This window comes from Scyliorhinus canicula, chromosome 12 (genome assembly GCF_902713615.1).
Source record: "Scyliorhinus canicula chromosome 12, sScyCan1.1, whole genome shotgun sequence".
Lineage (NCBI taxonomy): Eukaryota > Metazoa > Chordata > Chondrichthyes > Carcharhiniformes > Scyliorhinidae > Scyliorhinus > Scyliorhinus canicula.
Window position 1 is genome coordinate 140,543,782 of NC_052157.1, and position 21,523 is coordinate 140,565,304.

A 21,523-nucleotide genomic window follows, 5' to 3' on the forward strand; every position below is an offset into this window, starting at 1 on the left:
CTCCATAGCACTCACAAACCTACAGCACTTTTTCCAGATCGGCACTTTTCCGTCAAACCTAAATAGTAAGTAATGGCTGGCATTCCGAAAAGTTTAGCTGACCTATCCATAGCATCAATTCTTCTAATACCCACACATATAAGAACATAAGAACTAGGAGCAGGAGTAGGCCATCTGGCCCCTCGAGCCTGCTCTGCCATTCAATGAGATCATGGCTGATCTTTTGTGGACTCAGCTCCACTTTCCGGCCCGAACACCATAACCCTTAATCCCTTTATTCTTCAAAAAACTATCTATCTTTATCTTAAAAACATTTAATGAAGGGGCCTCAACTGCTTCACTGGGCAAGAAATTCCATAGATTCACAACCCTTTGGGTGAAGAGGTTCCTCCGAAGCTCAGTACTGAACCTACTTCCCCTTATTTTGAGGCTATGCCCCCTAGTTCTGCTTTCACCCGCTGGTGAAAACAACCTGCCCGCATCTATCCTATTTTTTCCCTTCATTATTTTATATTTTTCTATAAGATCCCCCGCATCCTTCTAAATTCCAACGAGTACAGTCCCAGTCTACTCAACCTCTCCTCGTAATTCAACTCCCTCAACACTGGGATTAACCTAGTGAATTTCCTCTGCACACCCTCCAGCGCCAGTACGTCCTTTCTCAGGTAAGGAGACCAAAACTGCACACAATACTCCAGGTGTGGCCTCACTAATATCTTAAACTCCATCCCTCAAAATATTAGGATCGATCATAAGTTGTGGGGAAGAATTTCCTTCAAGAGTGAGGTTCAGAAATGCAAGGCAAGTGGGAGAAAGGATTTTAAAGATTTAAAAATTAATTTATTTAAATTGCTCAGTTGACAGTAACCATCGACTAAATCTTTCCCTTCTCAGAAAGAATGCAGCAGATTCACAAGAGAAGGCTGTCAGGAATAGGGGGGCGAATTCGCCACTTGAGAAACTAAGTGCCGATGCTGGGACCTAATAGCGAGACATCTACGTGGATGCAAGAGGTGCCAATCCCGGAGCGATTCAGGTCCCGTTAATGGGCTAGTACTGGCACCAGGTAGAAATAGCAAAATTCCAATGCATGCCAACCCTTATCCCAGCCAGGGATGATGGCACTGGTTGCGCTGAAGCACAGCCATCCTGTTGCTGAGTTGGCTGGGGCTAGAGAGTACATAGGGGGATGGTCTGGGGGGATACCAATACAACCCCTGGTGTTAAGTTCCCAGTGGGCAGTCAGTGGCGCACGCTGCTGCATGGCTGCCTTGCAGACTGCGGCAGTGACGGTCCATGCCCAGCTACCATGAACTCACAGCGCTCCACGGTCCGGGCCATCTCCTGCTACCCCCTCCCAGCCCTGGCAGATCACACAATAGTGATGTTGGACATGGTTTGTCCCCCACCCATACTCTCAGCAGCCGTGGCGCCCGTTTCCAGATTTAAAATACCACAAGTGAACCTCGCCATCAGTCATTCCTCCTAGTGGGGTGGAACATCACAGAAGGTCCTGAAAATGCCGGGTCAGGCCCGTTAATGATATGACAATGGCCTTTACTGTACAATTTGCATAGCCACGCCGGCATGCACCGCAGAACGCATTCACGCCGCTGTTGAGGATGACATTCAGTTTGGCGCCAACCTCGATTTTCGGCTGATGCCGAATCCTCCATAAAATCATGTTCCACGATTCCTGCGTCAGCCAAAGGAAAATCCCACCCAGAGTTTTTAAACTTTATGGAGGGCAACCTACTGACTTTTGTGGACAAAACAACTGGAAAGGAGGACAAATTTATGTAATCTTTTAATACCCAGGTTAAGTGCATTTATGGATGTAAATACTGAAAATTCTAACCCACATGCTCCCCAGCAGAGGATCATTGAACATAGTTGAAGACTGAATACTACTTGCTCCCTCCCAAGCTTGAGGCATCCCATCTGAATGAGAACATAGGAACAGGAGATTGCCACCCAGCCCCCGGAGCCTATTCCACCAGACAATGAAATCTAACTCCTTTTATCTCATATCACATATTCAGCACCTAACTAAGCTAAGCACCATACTTATATCCAAGGCAACAAGGTTAGGGGCTTTAACTATAAACTGCTGATTTCAACTTTGAAACCATAGAAAAGATGCAGCCTAGAAGCCAACTACCAATCAAAGCAGAAAATTAAAATATAAGCCTCATACAGTTCATATAGCATAGTATTGCAAATCATGGGATATTAAAATGTTCCCAAACAATGGTAGGAATATAAAATGACTCTCAGCTCTTGCAAATATTAATTATTATGCTTCCCTTTATAATGCATAATAGGAATCTACATGGAAAGCATTCAATTTTCACCCATAGAGTAATTAAATATAATTCCAAAGAGCAATATTTAATTCACACTGAATGTGAAATGCTGTTATCTACTACCATATGTTAAAAAAAGTGTAAATAATTAACAATTCAAATTAATGCTTTGAATACCAATGTCTAGGTCTGCACAAACATTAACTTTTTTTTTTTACTGGTCCAGAAAAGCTTTCTGCCATGGATTGGATCCATTTAACACAATTAAAGGTATTTCATAGAAACCCTAAAATGCAGGAGGCCATTCGGCCCATCGAGTCTGCACCAACTCTCCAAAGGAGCACTGTATCTCAGCCATATCCCCAGCTATATCCCTATAACCCCGTGCATTGATCATGGCCATTCCACCTTAAACTGCACATTCCCGATATTTAAATAGAACCTGCCGTTAACTTGCTGAACTTTATTTCACTCCTTCCATTTCTAGAGAGAGGAAATCATTTGCATACTTTTATCATATGTAGCAAAAGGAAAAAAATCTGTTTTTATCCCTGGATAATTCACTGCATTCAATATAGAGTAAGGGTTTTGGAGATAATAATAATCTTTATTGTCACAAATAAGCTTACATTAACACTGCAATGAAGTTACTGTGAAAATCCCTGAGTTGCCACATTCCAGCACCTGTTCGGAGACACAGAGAGAATTTAGAATGTCCAAATTACCTAACAGCACGTCTTTCAGGACTTGTGGGAGGAAACCGGAGCACCCGAAGGAAACTCTCACAGACTCGGGAGAGCGTGCAGACTCCGCACAGTGATCCAAGCCGGGAATCTAACTCGGGACCCTGGCGCTGTGAAGCAACAGTGCCAACCACTGTGCTATCCTGCCGGTATTGAAAGAGATCAAAATAAATTAATTGTCAGGGAAAAGTAAATTTATTGTGCATAAATATTGCGTGATGATATGTTGCAGGGGACTTGAAACTGCAGAAAAGATTTTACATTTTGGACCGCCAGCTAGTATAACGTGCTCCAGTAGTAAAGAGGCTGGAGCCAATTAGAGACCAGCATTCCATAAGAATAAAGGACGGAGTTCTCCAAAAAAATGGGAAGACCGACTCATCAGAGATCAGGGCGCAGGTTCTCAAAGCTAAGTTCGTCCCACTCTCCATGGACATAGCAAACCCCTGCAGACATACGCAAAACCCCCAACGGTTGACCCAGAAGCACAACCCCTCCCCACCCCCTCCCTACTCAACATCGCTAATTGTTTGGGTCACCCATCCCCCCAGACAAGTATGAGGGTGACCCAACCCTTCTCCACCCCCTCCGAAGCCAAGTGAGCGTTACCCCGCTATGGGGTCACCCTAGGCCGCGGCCCCTCCTTTAGGGCCCGCTCCTTGCTAGTGCCACCCTGGGGCTTCAATGGCCTCCGAAGTCCCTCACTCCCCAAGTGGCCATCATGACTGGTTTACCATTTTCAATTCGTGACAGGTTCTTGAGGGTCAGAAAATCCCTGCAGAAGGCAGAATCCATCTCAAAACCGATGGAGAACATTTAAATGCAGATTTAAATATGCTAATCTGGCTCACACCCTCACTGTCAGGGCACAGGGGTGAGGAGAATACCAAAAGGGGATCTACCCGGCACCAAATGCACTATGGTCCCTCCCCCACAGTTTCCTGGTGCAATTAGCGCATGAGCACGTGGGGGCGGAGAATCGAGCCCACGTGTCAGATTCCCAACAACGACCTGCATTCATACGATGCCTTTAACGTTGGGCATAATGGCAGCAGCATAGTGCCTGTCCTTTACCACCGCTGTGGGTATTTTATCCGCAATGGTGTGCCATTATACGGCCTGCTCGGCTTTAGGCCAATTAGGTGGATTTTTCCCATGGCACAAAATGATCAGGCCACCACATAAATCATATGCCCATCAGAGCCTCCCCTCCCCTCAAGGTGTTCCTCCCAACTGCATTTACCACTTACTCCCACTGTGGGAGTCCCACAGGCCCCAACTCCCTCGCCTGGGCCTACCAAGCTGGCCCCAGTCAGACCCTGGACGTGACTGTAAATCTCGGCTTCATAGTCCCTATTCTTCTGAGACTGCCTGCAATCCAGCAGCGTCCATCCCTCCCAGTGGAACTGCTGGGACAAGAGAGCTGCCAGCCATTCGATTGTCTGGCAGATCTCCGAGGCAGGGTTTCTTCACTGATGGGACAGAAGATCTACACAAAGTCAACTAACAGTTCAACAGTCATTAAATGGCTGCAAGGAGAGCTGGCACTGAACAGAGGGATTTGCCCCAGACTTTCAGCAGAGAGAGCAAGACCATTGTCCACAATGTAAAATTCAGCCCAATGTTTCATCATTTTAAACTACACTGTTGGAGGGTAATTTTGTGGGTCTCCATAGTGAAAACAGTCTTGCAACAATGTTAACATAACTACATGCCAATATCTGCCAAAAATTAAGATGCTTTTTTCTATTAATGGAAATAAATAATTTAGTGTTATTTAATCAACTTTAATGCTATTTAATTTTAGTCTGCTATTACTGAATGATCAAACTAATGAAACAGCCATATGCCCAAGCTGTAAATTTTGTTTGCACAATTTAGATGCATTACAGCTGCATTAAAATTTCCCCCAAAAGTTATATAGAGAAAATTTGAATTTCAAATAGCCTTCATTAAGGTGCCCTACACTGGACTAATAAGGTCAGAGAATGTGGAGTCAGGCAACAGGTGGTAGAATGGATTGCTAGCTGGTTTCAAGACAAAAAGCAGAGAGCAGGGATAAATGGTACATATCCAAAGTGGCAGGAGGTGGAAAGTGGTGTTCCACAAGGATCACCATTGTTTATAATTTACATTAAATGATTTATACTTTGGAATCAAAAACACAGAGGGTGATTCTCCGAACCCCGCCAGGCCGGAGAATCGCCGCAACCGCGCCACGACGCCGGCACGCGATTCTCCGAGGTGCGGAGAATCGCCACCATTTGCGCGGGCGCGTTTGATGCGGTGCCGGCCGCTGGAATCGGCGGGGCTGCCGATTCTCCGGCCCGGATGGGCCAAGCAGAGTCCCGCCAGTGCCATTCACCCCTGGTCGCTGCCGGCAGAAACTCTGCGCAAAGGGTCCGGGGGGGGGGGGGGGGGGGGGGGCGGCCTGTGGGGCGGGGAACAGCGCTCCTTCACCCCAGGGGGGGGGCCTCTGATGGTGTCTGGCCCGCGATCGGGGCCCACCGATTGGCGGGCCCCCCGGGCCTACTTTGTTGCGCGGCCGCCCCCTGAATCCTCACGCCATGTTGCGTCAGGGCCGGCGCGCTGAAGAAGCCCCCCTGCACATGCGCGGGTTGACGCGGTGCCCATTTGGCGTTCGGAAGAGAGGCTAGAGCGGCGTGTACTGCTCCAGTGCTGTGCTGGCCCCCTGTGGGGGACAGAATCGGTTGTCCCCGTGCCCGTTTCCCGCCGTCGTGTTGCAAACACTTTGTCTCCATTTTGGAGAATCGCCCCCACAATTTCTAAATTTGAGACAACACCTAATTGAGGAGGAAAGTCAATACTGAGGAGGACTGTAACAAATTATGGAAGGACCATTAATAAACTTAAAGAAGGGGCAAATAATTGGCAAATGAAGCTTAACACATAACTTTGGGGTAATACATGTTGGTAGAGAGAATAGGGAGGTCGCTTATTGCTTGGAAGTTGTAAGTCTGGGTGGGGTGGAGGAACAAAGGAGATCTTGAAGTACAAATACACCAATTGGTAAAGTTGTTACACAGGCTAACAAGCAAACCAAGCACTAAGCTTTATTTCTAGAAATGGATGATTTAAAAGCAGGGAGGTTATGCTAAAGCCATAACAAATCTTGGTTGGAGCGCGCTTATGCTGCATGCAGTTGTGATTACCATATTATAAAAAGGATACAGTGGAATAGGGAGGGTGCAGAGAAAATTTAGACGCATGACACCAGAAATGCATGGGTAAACGTCAAGAAGGATTGACCCGATTCGCTTGTCTCTTGATAAAAGAAGGCTGATGGTGACCTAATCTTTTAAATTATTAAAAGTTTTGATAAAATGGATTACGGGAGAATTGGTTTGGATTTTGTTTATTGTCACGTGTACCGGTACAGTGAAAAGGATTTTTTTGCGAGCAGCTCAACAGATCATGAAGTACACGAAAAGGAAATAATAGAAAATACACAATGTAACTACATAACACCGGCATCGGGTGAAGCGTACAGAGGTGTAGTGTTAATGAGGTCAGTCCATAAGAGGGTCGTTTAGGAGTCTGGGAACAGCAGGGAAGCAGCTGTTATTGAGTCTGTTCATGCGTGTTTTCAGACTTTTGCATCTCCTGCCACTTGTTTTCCCACTCGTGGATAAGAACATAACTGGAGGTCATTAATATAGTTACCGAGAAATCCATAGAGAATTCAGAAGAATGTCTTCACCCAAAGAGTAGAAGAATGTGGAACTCAGTGGTTGAAGCAAGTAGCATAGATTTTTTTTTTAAACTAGAAAAATATGAAGGAATTAATGGTTATGATAGTAGATTTACATAAAAAAAGATGGGAGAAGGCTCGGGTGGAACATAAACACCAACATAGACTGGTTGGGCCGAATGGCCCGTTTCTATGCTGTTTACCCTATGTAAGTAATTGTATGAAATTCAAAGAGACAGCATGTCTGTGGAATGACTCTTTCCACATCGGTCCATTTGAACAAACGAGAGTAGGCACAGACACCAAGCCACTACCTCAATGTAGTGTGCCAATTGGAGATTGTCAGCACCAAAACCACTCGAAACCAGGTATAACTGAGCAGAGCTTGCATAATGCAGAATCACCCTTTGCACCTAAATTTTGCATCTAAGTCCTAACAACTGGCAAAGAACAGTTGTTTACACTGTCGCTTGCACATATCTCATGCAAGCGAGCCCACTTGAATATAGCATCAGCACCAGGCAGACATTGGGTGTCAATCACAGTTTTAACTTCTGGCTGCCAGCTTTTAATGCACAAAACAGACAGCAGTGAGCTAAATGTATCTTCGACTGTCTTTGGTTGTAAGGGATAATAAAAAAGTCACTTGATGAAAATTAATATATTTGTGTTTTCAAAATCTTAAGCTGCAACAAATAAACTCAATGAGTTCAAGGAATAATTTTACAAGAAAACACAACTTTGACTATTTTCAGATTCGCAGTTTGCAATTATAAAACTGGGATTTAAAACGCAGTGGAAATAAATGCCCATGGAGATTCTCTCATCTGTTTGTCATAACTTTATGAAGAGCTCCAGAAAATCTCGGGAAATATATTAATTTTACTTGGGGTTCCATGCCTCTTCTACTTGGGGTTCCATGGTTCTTCTACTAAAGTCAGGGTAGAGAAGTGGGAAACCGCAGTTGAAATTCACCCGTTATACTTCGATTTGAAAAGATATAGGGGCGATCCAACGGCCACGCTGCACCAGAAAGGCAGTTCGCCACGGCACAGAGGGCTGATGAATGCCGAGAAGCCCCGCTCGCGAGACCTACCCGGCTTGCCATGCCTCGCGAGACGTTGCGATATGAATCCTGCCCATTGTAGGCAGGATCACTTTTTTGGCAAATCTGCATATTAGAACGAGGTAGTAAGCCTCACTACAATGTGTTGATTCCCGAGAGATTTCGGGCAAGTGCCAGTCAGCACTGGTCCTAGCAAACGGGAACCAGACAGAACAGCACTCGTGGGGGTCTCCCAGGGGTTCGGCATCCTAGCTGCATGCCCTTTGGGCAGGGTGGTGCCCTGGCACTGCTGGTGCCACCTGGGGCCCCTGGCAGCGCCAACTGGGTGCCAGTCTGTCACTGCCAAGGTGTCATTTCGGGGGCCTTGCTACACTGTGGAGTCACGGCGAGCGGATCTCACCACTATACAAAAGAGGGCTATGTGCAGCCTCAGTCGTGCGCGTTCTCCATTCAGGCCCGTTATGCAATATGAGTCGCATTGAGTAGCCATGTGTTTCTCAGCACATGAAACGCATGGGAAAACACACGGCTAAACAGGCTCGCTAGGGGACTCTGTTCCCTTTTGGGAGAATCGCGTCCTTAGCCTTGCATTTGTCTCACAAAAGCAATGTATGAGTTTGTGAAACTGTGATCATGATACATTTAAAATATTGCCTATATTTTCATGCTAATGAAAATTCTGTTAAATAAAATCAACTCTTGTGTAGTTCTGCGTATGACCCATATTATCATACGTTTCTGAATTCATCAAACTACCTTTTGTGGCTCCTGCTGCCCCCAAGTGGTAGACTGCACCCAAGATGTGCCAAAGAGCCTTCTGCTCATCAACTGAAATCCCAAGCACTTTCATAGCAATCTGAAGTTTGTTAAATTGTTGAGCTGCCTTTTGCTTCTCTTCGGGCTACAAAAGCAATTAAAACAAAACCATATTTGAGTCAGGCGAACACATAACACACACATATAAAAAAGAACTATATATGAACTAAGTATTATCATTACTACATATTTTCAGTTTATATACGAATAAAAATATAATTTGTTTGCCCTGGTAGTCGAGCACACTGGCATGGTGTGCCTTACCACAGGAAGGAATGAAAGCTTTCAGATATTGTAATTTGGAAAAGTCATATTTCAAATTAGTAAATATATAAAATGGCAATGAACCCACATTCAATTTTTTCCATCTGATGAACAAAGTCTAATAAGCCCGTTTGTTGCTGGTCCTCTGAGCACAGGTGCAGCACACCTTTGGGGTGGGGAGTTAAAAGGAAAAATCCCCCCAAAAAATGGACCTTTTTATAAAAGTGCCTCCACTTGTTGAGTGTCACAGAGCAAGCAATTATTTCTCGTAAAAATTTCATAACTATAAACACAACAGAAACCTGGGGTGGGATTTGCTCTCCCGCTGTGCGTTTTGCAGCACCAGGAGGCAGCACGCCGTTGGCCTGGTCTTCGGAATTTGCCGTTGGCAGGACTGGAAGAACCCATTGGAATGAATGGGCAGAAAATCCATACACACACACACTTAACCTTACGTGGTGACAGGCTGTTTTGCCAAAATGCCTCACATTTACATCTCCAATCTGATGAGTTTAAATGAACACTGCTTAAATTGTCACAGAAAACAACATAAATATAATTTGAATAAGTAACTGAAGTCTCAAGTGGTTTTATAACATGGGTGAATAAGTTGACATTGCATTAATGTGCAAGATGATAACCAAACATCTCAAAACAGAGATCTGTTTCTGCTTCGTAATATACTTCAAGACATGGTGTTCTAATTATTAACGAAGAGTGCAGTTTAATGCAGTACAATTCAAAATCCTTCTGAAGGCATCTAATTGCAGAAGATATTGAAAACACACCATCTGAGGAGAAAAGTGACACGCTCTCATGTCCTAAATGTTAACTTGTCACTTTGTTCCAGAAAGTGTTTCCAGTATTTGCAGTATTTCATTTTTTGTTCACCTCTCAAATGCTTTGCCTTCAAGTTTTATAGCTTCTTTCTGATTTACTTTTAGCTGGAAAACTAGCTTTTTTCATTTGTTCAAATTTGCCCCAACGTGCTGCATGACTACATTAAATCCTTTCAAACCAATAAATCTTTCAACTCAATACACCCACCAGGTTCATTTTGGAGGTGAAAACTTTTGGAAATGTAAACTAATGTCTGCATCTTTAAAATACAGAATTGTTACCTCTATTTCATTATCATACTGCATAAAATGGCACCAGAAACGAACCTTGAACAAATTATTCTCTTTTTTCTCCCAACACTTAACTCTCAAGTATCCCACGTAATTTGACAAACTATCATACTCATTATTATTCAAGCGAATAAAACTGGAGAAAAAAGCTGCCACATATTAAAGAAGGTTGTAGCAAAATAAAACTCATGATTTTAAATGCCAAAAGTTACCTTTGATAAAGGTGAAATGCCAAAAGCATTGTTTTCTGCAAAGTGATTCAAATGAAGCTCAGTTCTGTAAGTAACAAGCAGATGAAAACTGGGTTTTTTCACAGAAATTTGCAAAGTTAGCATACAGAAGATAGTTGAACTTACAACAAAGGTCTAAAATGGGCAAAACTGATCGCACATCATTCATTCCACCCAAATTCTTCGTTCGACTGACTTCAAAATAAAACTAAAATGACTCCCACAGTGAATGTACCTTAAGAGAGCGTCAGTTTTGTGCACTCAATCTCAATTTTCAGACTGTTAAAGGAAGTTCCTTTAATTTCAATGCTGCACTCATTGCCAACAATGAGTTGATGGAAATTTCCAAAGCTACATAAAATTAGATGGAATTATCTACTCTACTTCAATACATTGTTCTAAACTACAAGATTGCAGCAAGGGGATTTGAAAAGACACAGTGATTGAGAAGCTTCAGCCATATTGTTACTTAGAGTAGCTATTTGTTGCAGAGCTTGATGTTTGAACAAATTTACCTGTGCCTGTGCCACACAGATCGGCACGGTCTCAGGATTGAAACCCGGTCAGTGATGAGTTAACTGTTCTTACTGGTGTAGTCAAAGGGCATTTATAACTTATAAAGGTGGGAAAACTGACTATGATACCCACTTATTATCATACTGCCATTACAAGTGGATATATTGATGCTGACAAGGACAGACTCTATTGCTCAAGTGATCAAATTGTTGGTGGAAACTCCCAGTCACGGTTCCCGCGTTACTAACAGCTGCTTGGTCATGACGTTCAAAGGCGTTCAAAGGCAGTGCCTGGTGGAAATGAACCAGAGCATAACACACTTGATGCACCCTTGTCTACAGTGCTGGAGTCAAAACTGCCTATTTGCTGAAAGAAGTACAAACTGAAATTCCATATACATCAACATCATCCACAGAGTCACACTGTCTGCCACATGAGAGAAATAAGAGAACAAGATTGAAAAACACATTCCATGTGATACAAATTCCAACAGAGTTGAAGAACAAGCAGTCAGAAATCTGTAATAACAGGTGTCATTCATCGCTGAAAATAACTGAGAAAATTTGTTAACTCTTTAATAACAGGTCTCGGTTATCGCTGAAAATAACTGAGAACATTTGTAAGAATTTGTAAGGGTTTTGTATGGCCTGAAAAAACATTCACAATGTTCAAGAACTTGCCAGGTGTGTGTCATTTGGGAACGTAAGTTGGTTTTGGTTCTAGCAATCAAAGTTATTTTTATTAAAAATATGTTAAATCACTATAGCTGCAAAACTATAGCTTCATTCTCACCTTCAAAATGATCACCAACTGACTATCAAATTGAATGTTCAAAGAGTCAGGTCATCTTTAAATTGCAAAATCAAAGTCCATTCTATCAGTTAAAGGATTATAAAACAGGTCCTTTTCAGCAATTTATTTTATTTAAGGAATGTGGGTCCGGATGCTCCGGTTTCCTCCCACAGTCCAAAGATGTGCAGGTTAGGCAGATTGGCCATGCAAAATTGTTGCTCAGTGTCCAAAGGATTAGGTAGGGTTACTGGGTTACGGGGATATGGTGGAGGTGTGGGCTTAAGTAGGGTGCTCTTTCCAAGGGCCGGTGCAGACTTGATGGGCCGAATGGCCTCCTTCTGCACTGTAAATTCTATGATTCTATGAAATCAAAAGAAACCATCCATGGTGTGCCAAATTGGTAAAATTTCCCATTTATGGCCAAGTCTATGATGAATTTACCTTTCTCCTGAAGTCTGATTTTGTTTAATATTGTAGTTTTGACATTTTGAGCAATGTTATGTTCAAAGCCAGAATTAAGATCAAAGCTATTGCTTGCTTAAAATTTCAACAGATTTTGTTCTAATCATGAAAAATGTAGCAAAAAATAAGCAACACCCTCATCCCCAAGCAACTAAATCACAGAATCCAAACAATAATAAGCTTCAAAAGCATTACTGTACCTGAGTGCATTGTCAGCGCCAGCCATCAGGTAGTAGAACACATTGAATGTCCCCTCATTCCCTGGATGCTTCGACACCCTAAATTTCTCCAAAAGCATAGTCTGTGAAAAGAAAAAACTACATAAAGCATTTTATAAATAATATGAAACAAGTTTATGGAATCAATTCACTAGCATCAACCTAAATTAACCGACCGCACCTATCTTTCTTTTTATGGAGATAAATCTGGAAGCCATGTCAGACACAGCATAGGTTGGGGAGCAATACTATGGCTATAATTCCCAAAACCGCATTAGAATCTAGTGAAGTGTAGTCCTAACTACAGACTCTTTCAAAATATACTCAAATGTGTAAATCAAGGCGGGACCAGCGCCCGTTGTGGCGGTTGGATGTGGGGTTGTTGGCGGAGGAGGAGGTGTGTAGGAGGGTCCGGGCAAGTATTGAGGGATACCTCGAGGTGAATGATACGGGGGAGGTTCAGGTGGGGGCGGTCTGGGAAGCCCTGAAAGCAGTGATTCGTGGGGAGCTGATATCCATCCGGGCACACAGGGAGAGGAGCGAGAGGAGTGAGGGGGATAGACTGGTGGGAAAGATGCTGGAGGTAGACAGGAGGTACGCAGAGGCACCAGAGGAGGGACTGTTGGGGGAGAGGGGCAGCCTGCAGGCTAAATTTGATTTGCTGACCACTAGAAAGGCGGAGGCACAGTGGAGGAAGGCACAAGGGGCAGTGTACGAACATGGTGAAAAGGCGAGTAGGATGCTGGCTCATCAGCTCCGCAAGCGGGATGCGGCAAAGGAAATTGCTGGAGTGAGAGACAAGAGTGGGAATGTGGTGCGGAAGGGGGTAGAGGTGAATGAGGTCTTCAAGGACTTTTACGGGGAACTGTACCGGTCGGAGCCAACGGAGGAGAGGAGGGGAATGAAGAGGTTCCTCAATGGGCTTTCTTTCCCGAAGGTGCAGGAGGAGCAGGTGGAGGGGTTGGGTGCGCCAATTGAGCTGGAGGAGCTAGTTAAGGGGATCGGGCAGATGCAGTCAGGGAAGGCACCGGGGCCGGATGGGTTCCCGGTGGAATTTTATAAAAAGTTTGTGGACCTAGTGGGCCCCTTACTGGTGCGGACACTTAATGAAGCGTGGGAAGGGGGGACGTTGCCCCCGACGATGTCGCGGGCGCTGATCTCGTTAATCTTAAAGAGGGACAAGGACCCCCAGCAGTGTGGTTCATACAGGCCCATATCTCTCCTCAACGTAGATGCCAAGGTGCTGGCAAAAATCCTGGCCACCAGGATAGAGGACTGTGTGCCAGGGGTTGTACACGAGGACCAGACAGGTTTTGTGAAGGGAAGGCAGCTGAACACGAATGTGCGGAGATTGTTGAATGTCATCATGATGCCGGCGATTGAGGGGGAGGCAGAGATAGTGGTGGCGCTGGATGCGGAGAAGGCCTTCGATAGAGTGGAGTGGGGGTACATAAGGGAGGTGTTGGGGAGGTTTGGATTTGGTGAAGGGTTTATTAGATGGGTGAGGCTGCTATACGAGGCCCCGATGGCGTGCGTGGCCACGAATGGGAGGAAGTCGGAGTACTTCCGGCTTTACCGAGGGACCAGGCAGGGTTGCCCCCTGTCCCCCTTGTTGTTTGCATTGGCAATCGAGCCGCTGGCGATGGCGTTGAGGGATTCAGAGAGGTGGAGAGGTTTAGTGCGAGGTGGGGAGGAACATAGGGTGTCGTTGTATGCCGATGACCTGTTACTGTATGTGGCGGACCCGGTGGGAGGGATGCCGGGGGTGATGGAGCTGCTAGCTGAGTTTGGGACCTTTTCAGGTTTTAAACTAAATTTAAGCAAGAGTGAGGTGTTTGTGGTGCACCCTGGAGACCAGGAGGAAGGAATTGGTAGGCTCCCGCTTAGGCGGGCAGGGGAGAGTTTTAGGTACCTGGGGGTGCAGGTGGCCAGGGACTGGGGGACTCTTCACAAACATAATTTCACCAGACTTGTAGATCAAATGGAGGAGGAGTTCAAGAGGTGGGACATGTTGCCATTGTCGTTGGCGGGGAGGGTGCAGTCCGTCAAAATGACAGTGCTTCCGAGGTTCTTGTTCCTCTTTCAGTGCCTGTCCATCTTCATCCCCAGGGCCTTCTTTAGGAGAGTGACTAGCAGTATCTTGAGCTTTGTGTGGGCACATGGGACTCCGAGAGTGAAGAGGGTTTTCCTGGAGCGAGGGAGGGATAGAGGCGGGCTGGCGCTGCCCAACCTTTTGGGGTACTATTGGGCGGCCAATGTGTCAATGGTGCGTAAATGGGTGATGGTGGAGGGGGGGGGGCGTGGAAAAGAATGGAGATGGCGTCATGTAGAGGTACGAGCCTGGGTGCCATGGTAACGGCGCCGCTGCCGCTCTCCCCTAAGAGGTTTACCACGAGCCCGGTGGTGGCGGTGACCCTAAGAATCTGGGGACAGTGGAGACGGCATAGAGGGGAAACAGGGGACTCGATGGAGGCCCCACTGGGTGGCAATCATCGGTTCATCCTGGGGAACAAGGATGGGGGATTTAGGGGGTGGCAAAGGGTGGGCATCAGTAAATTGGGGGACCTGTTTATTGGCGGGAGGTTTGGGGGAACTGGAAGATAAATTTGGGCTTCCCCAAGGGAACATGTTCAGATACTTGCAGGTAAAGGCGTTTGCTAGGCGACAGGTAGAGGGATTCCCTTTGCTGCTCTCGCGGGGGACGATGGACAGAGTGCTTTCGGGGGTGTGGGTCGGAGAGGGGAAGGTGTCTGACATCTATAAGGTAATGCAGGAGGTGGAGGAGTCGTCAGTGGAGGAGCTGAAGGCTAAATGGGAGGAGGAACTTGGGGAGCAGATAGAGGACGAGACTTGGGCGGATGCCTTGGAGAGAGTCAACTCTTCTTCTTCATGTGCGAGGCTTAGCCTCATCCAATTTAAGGTGCTGCACCGGGCCCACATGTCCGCGACTAGAATGAGTAGGTTCTTTGGGGTTGAGGACAGGTGCACCAGGTGTTCGGGGAGTCCAGCGAATCATGCCCATATGTTCTGGGCATGTCCGGCACTGGAAGAATTCTGGAAGGGGGGGGCGGGGACGGTGTCGAGGGTGGTTGGGTCCAGGGTCAAACCAGGGTGGGGACTCGCGATTTTTGGAGTTGCGGTGGAGCCGGGAGTGCAGGAGGCGAAAGAGGCCGGTGTTCTGGCCTTTGTGTCCCTAGTAGCCCGGCGGAGGATCTTGCTACAGTGGAAGGATGTGAGGCCCCCAAGTGTGGAGACGTGAAGATCAGTACAAGGGTTATATAAACGGTGGCAGCCTTTCCTGGACTTCCTGGCTCAAAGATAGGTATCTTGGTCAATAGCAGCAGCAACCCGGGGGGGTTCCTAACTATAGTTTCTATATTTCTTTTTTGCTACGGTTATGTAACTTAACACTGGGTTAACTTAAGTTGTTGTTAATATGTTGGGTTGTTCATTGAGGAGGGGCGAAGGTTTATAATTGTTGTTATTACTGTTATCGTTGGTATTTCAGTATGGTTTGATGTTGTGTAAATTTAAAATTTTTCAATAAAAATTTTTTTTTTTTAAATGTGTAAATCAAGTACATTTTTTTCCCTCCTGAATTCAAAAACGGCAATATTATGCATTAAAGGCAGAAACACTTGCCACTGTTTTGCACTTGGAATGCTTTTTATAATGAGTGGAAAAGGAGGGGGAAATGTGACTAAATAAAGGTATTACACCTTGCCATAGATGGAGAAATTAAGAATGATGTCCAAAAGATTGGAAATAAAAAAGAGAAGTGAAGGAATTGAGGGATGGAGATCCAGAACAGGGCTGACAGTCTGTCATGAAAAATGAAGGGGGAAAGAAATACCTAAATGAACAGATGAGAAAAGGGTGCAGGAGGGAAAGCAGGCTGGAGGAAGTTGCAAAAATCAAGAGGGGTCACACCATACAGGGATTTTGAATTTAATGCAAGGGGGAAAGGGATTCATTAGTAAGGAGAGTAGTAATGGACAAGTGGAACTTAGTGCCAAAGAGAATGTGAATGGCTGCACCCTGGATCCATTGAATTGATGGCAAGTGAAGGATAAAAGGTCAGAATCATTTCCTTGCACATTCCTTGCCTGCAAGTCTTCTGGAAAGTTTGCAAAGGAACAAATAACATAAGGGTCTGGTACATATAGGGTTAATGTGGGACTTAGTATAGTACCGTCCACACAGTGATGCAAGGGAGCACATGACCCATGCTCAGAGCCAGTCTCGTGTTGGCAGAGCCATGTGAACCAGCAAGCATAGAGGCAGCTCCGAGCTTGCACCCTTTACTATTTATTTGTAAATAGCACCGAGAGTCAATAAAAACTTAGTTAATGGCATATGACTACTAAGTCTTCGGACATAATGAACCATAACAAACATCTTATAACAGTACCTAATAAAAATTTGGGGTGATCAATATTTACTGTTTGAATATTTTTCCACATGGCAACAATAGGACAGAAAGGTCATGTATTTCTTACCTGTATTGAAGCTGAAGCCACCTGCCCAGCCTGATCGAAATCAAGTGAGACAATCTGTGAAAAACGTGTGGCATTGCTGTTCATACTTGTGGTGCTATTACCAAAGGCTTCCAAAACAGAATACACAGCCTGCCATTTCTCCACTGTACATTTAGAAAATGATAGAAAGACACATATTAGTGAAAGTTTAAAAGGAGAGGTAGTTTCAATGAAACACTAAATAAAATGATGTGATTATTTTTATTACCAAACAGCAAAAAGCTTCAGTTCCGTGAATAACTTCTGCTGCAAAGAATTTCACTCTTCTGGTCTCCCTTTCCACTGCTGTTGTTATACAACATATCAACAATGTTTTCATGCATGTGAATAGCTTGATGCATTAACATACAAGTGAATGATTTGAAAAGCACGTATACCAATCCAGATTGGTCAAAGGCAGGGAAATATTTGTGTTTACCGAGTACATGGTATTAGTCCCCCGCCCGCCCGCCCCTGCCCCCGCCCCTGCCCCCCGCCCCCCCCCCCCCCCCCCCCCCCCCCCCCCCGGCTGACAAAGGAGGCTTTGTAGGAGACCAGTCAAAGTGCCCGGCCTCGAAAGATAGTTAAAAAGGAACTGCGCCAGTCGCGTGTCCATGGAGTCCGTGGTTTGATTTTTGCATGCCCCTTTCGAAAGCCTGGACCGCCCCATCAGTCAGGCCATTGGATGAGGGATGGTACGGGGCGGTTTTGATATGCCGGATGTCGTTCCATTTTGTAAACGTGGCAAACACTTCACTCACGAAGGGTATCCCATTGTTCATTACCAGGACCTCGAGATTCCATGGGTGCTGAACGAGCAACTAAATTTTTCTACCGTGGTCCTGGATGTTGTCGAGGCCATCTTGTACACATCAAGCAACTTTCAGTGCGCATCTACAATGATGAGGAGCATGGACCCCATTAAATGCCTAGCGAAGTTATTCCCAAGGATGAAAGGAGGCCGCCGCCAAGAGCTTTTTATGCTCTTGGCATACCGGGCAGCTATGTATGACCCTCTCACACTTGACACCAGGACACCAGATGCAAGATATCTTAAGAGATACCTGGGTTCTCACTGTGTAGATTCTTCAGCGGGGGCTCCTGACCCTGCGGTGGGATTACTACGTAAGCTCCTCACAACATGAAATCATCCTCCGTGCTGAGCTCCGAGACAAATATTCATACGGAGCGAGTAGAAGTGCCCTACGCTGAATTCTAGCTGATGTAATAGGTGGGGTTCCCTTATTCTCACTAAAATGGCTAATGGCCAAGCAGGGTATTGCAGTCAGTCACAATAGAGAAGTGTTTCCCATACACGTATTGGTGGAATTTCTTGACACCAAATATTACTGCCAGGCGCTCCTCGATTTGAACATATTGTCGCTCATCGTCCAGCAGGGTCCTCTAGGCGAAAGCAATGGGGTATTCTGTGCTGTCATCCCATCTGTGGACCGGCAGCACCCCAATGCCATAGGGGGAGGCATCACCGAGCAGGATCATAGTGAGCAAGGAACTGTGTGGACGACAGATGCTCTTTTACTCTGGCGAATGCTTTTGTCTTGTGAGGCACTCCAGAACCACTTCTGGTCCTTCTTCAACAGTATGTAGAGTGGAGCCAATAAGGTTGCCAAGTCTCTAGCGCAAATGGAATTTCCACAGAAGTATTAAAATAGGGTGGAAAGGCACTCGTTACAAAAATCCATAACCTCATCAACAGTGAACAACAGAAGCAGAATGGGTAAGAATGGTGGAGAGTTCCAGCACAGGGTCATCCCTCCGGGCCCTGGCCACAGCAGTGCTCCCGTCCCCACCAGCCAAGCACTCGACAAATCCAGTGGTAATAGCCACGCTCCGGACCTGGAACCAGCTAAGACAACACTTCGGTCTCACCGCAATGCCCACTGTGGCCCCCATCTGCAAAAAATCACAGGCTTGCGCCAGCCAAAATGGACGCAACCTTTAAAAGATGGAGACAGGACTGCAGAGACCTGTACGGGCGACTGTTGGGAAAGGCACACTCCCCACTGGGCGAGACATGGGAGGAAGAGCTAGGGATTGAAATAGGGTGGGAATTCTGGAGCGAAGCATTGAACAGGGTCAATGCCACCTCCACATGTGTAAGGCTAAGCCTAATGCAGCTAAAGATAGTACACGGAGCACATCTAACCAGAACCTGAATTAGCAGGTTTATCTCCAAGGTGGAGGACAAAAGGTGAACTTAACGCCCTCACAGTGCCAGAGACCCGGGTTTCAATTCCGAACTTGGGTGACTGTGTGGAGTTTGCACATTCTCCCCGTGTGTGCGTGGGTTTCCTCCGGTTCCCTCCCACATCCCAAAAATGTGCAGATTAGACTGGGTTACAGGATAAGGCGGGGGAATGGGTCTGGACAGGGTGTTCTTTCCAAGGGTCGGTGCACACTCGATGGGCCAAATCACCTCCTTCTGCATTGTAGGGATTCTATGAATCAAAACCCATTTCCTCCCACACATTCAACTCTCCGATCTTATTTACCTGACACCAATTTGCTTGCGGCTCAGGTAGTGATCCAGAGGTCACTTCCTCTCGGAAAAGGTCAGAGGTTGATAAGATGTCATGAACCTCCTCCTACATTTTTATTGGCTGTTTTACAGGTCATCATAGAAGGGAGGTGTGAATTTAACTTCTATTTTGCAGGACATTGATGCAACACACATCTGTAGACGCATGGATCAGTTTTATTCCTTTTTAGAATTAGTAAATTCTTGTTAAGAAAATGTTCTTCCTTGTTTGGATTGGTTACGGAAAAATTTAAATTACATTGGGGTTAATATAACCAGAAATAAAGCTATGGAGGATTTACATTCCAACTGCTTTATTATAAAAATAATACCAAGTTTCAGACTACCAAGAATTAAACGTTTGCAGCTTTGTTTTCCCCTACCAGTCATGTTTTTTCCTGTGCTCCCAGCAATTGTGACCAGATACTGAACAAGGTGTTGACTGTTAGTAGTTTTTCCACTGCCACTTCTGCCCAAAAGAACAATAGATTGGTCCTGCCTGGTGGTCAGCAAATTTCTGTAGGCAACCTGTGCAATAGCATACACGTGTGGAGAGGTATCTTCTCTGCGACACCCTTTAAACATGTGCATTACCTAAAATGAATATACAATGAGATTTTGTATAGATTAATAAGTAAATTGCAAAAATGTTCAGAATAAGACAACATGAATTGCTGTACTGGCATGTATAGTGCTTCACAATCAGCTATTTCAGATCAAATTCATTTTTAAGGGATATAGACATCAATTTATTCTGGCCTTGTTTTGTTCATTACACAAAAAAAAATTAAAACATCAGCTTCAGCTTAAGCGACACTGCCCTGGTAAGGATCCGTTAACTCACAAGCAGTTCAACAATACCTTCCATTAAGCACCATAAATATTTGTTCTGTATGTTAATTGTGTACTAATTGTGCTTAATTACATGCAGGTGATGGACATGAACTGGTAATTCACTCATGTTACTATAAATAGGAATAGATTGGAAGGATGGTGGTTGGGGTTCAGAGGTGCATGTTTGCAATGTGCATCTCTGTAAACACTTATAAAAGTGTGCAAAGATAAACTCCAGTTCTCTCCTCACCACCAGAGTTTCTGGAGTACAACACTATGGGCTGGATTATCCGCTGGCGGGGTTCTCCGTTGCGCCGGCAGCACGCCCACACCTGGGGATTTTGTAACAGCGTGGGGCTGCCCACAATGGGAATCTCCAGTGGCCGGCTGACGGGACGGAGAATCCCGCTGCTGGAGAGGGCAGGTCGCACCAGAAAACTGGGGTGGAGAATCCCGTACTATATATTTATTCATCCACCAAAAGATCTTAGGCAGAACTTTTATTTGCCTTTAAATAAAATTGACAAATGTCTCTGGACAGTTTATTATTTCAAATCAAACTTGTGTTGTCATTAGATGTTTTTGAAAGTAACATACAACAAACTGCAGCACGCTACCCTGACCAAATAACATGCCAACAACTTGAGATCATCATGGAAACCTTTTGCTCCCTTTATTCTGTGTCCTGTCTGCTTCATACGAACTAGGAATAGGTCACTCAACCCCTCAGGACTGTTCAGCCATTCAAGAAGATCATGACTGATCGGACTGCAATCTCAATTCACATTCCTACCTTTCCCCTGATATCCTTTCTTCTCACAAATCTATCCATCTCTGCCTTAAAAATATTTAAAGAATCTGCTTTCACCACCTTTTTGAAGAAAAGAGTTCCAAAGACTTTCAAACTTCTGATAAGATAAATTCTCTTCATCTCTTAAGTGGGCAACTTCTTATTTTTAAACAATGGCTATAGTATTCTCAAAATATGTCCAGAGAATTTTATGGATCCAAGTACACCAATATGAATGCATCATTTGGGTATTCACAAATTAAAAATATGAACTTAGATGGAAATGTTATTTGAGAAACTGAAAATTCACAATGGAAAAGCATACAAATGTTTTCCTGGTCTCTCCATAAAATTAAACAATAATTTGTAAAGTTAATTTCTATTGATAATGACAGCAAAACAGGCATTGTTTATTGGCAACGCCAGAACCAGGGCGGCTCTATTTTAATATACATTACTACAGGACAGATAAAACAATCTGAAGAGGAAAATTTGGGCATCTTTGGATATTATACTATACCTAGTTTAAAACCTACAGTTCCATTATTTACTGAGGAAGTTAAAATCTTCAGTTTGGACTGTGGGAAC

The 21,523-nt window shown here is 44.9% G+C and overlaps 1 protein-coding gene across 18 annotated transcripts in view; it reads right to left on the reverse strand.

The window, feature by feature from the left end:
- myo18ab (myosin XVIIIAb) overlaps positions 1-21,523 on the reverse strand; it is a 299,483-nt gene that overhangs the window by 152,205 nt on the left and 125,755 nt on the right. For all 18 annotated transcript variants that reach the window (XM_038814300.1, XM_038814298.1, XM_038814286.1 and 15 more), the window contains 5 exons: positions 19,695-19,905; positions 16,755-16,897; positions 12,238-12,338; positions 10,250-10,313; positions 8,584-8,728 (listed from right to left, as the gene is read on the reverse strand). In XM_038814300.1, coding sequence (XP_038670228.1) covers positions 8,584-8,728; positions 10,250-10,313; positions 12,238-12,338; positions 16,755-16,897; positions 19,695-19,905 — 664 coding nt within the window. The remainder of the gene's footprint in view (positions 1-8,583; positions 8,729-10,249; positions 10,314-12,237; positions 12,339-16,754; positions 16,898-19,694; positions 19,906-21,523) is intronic.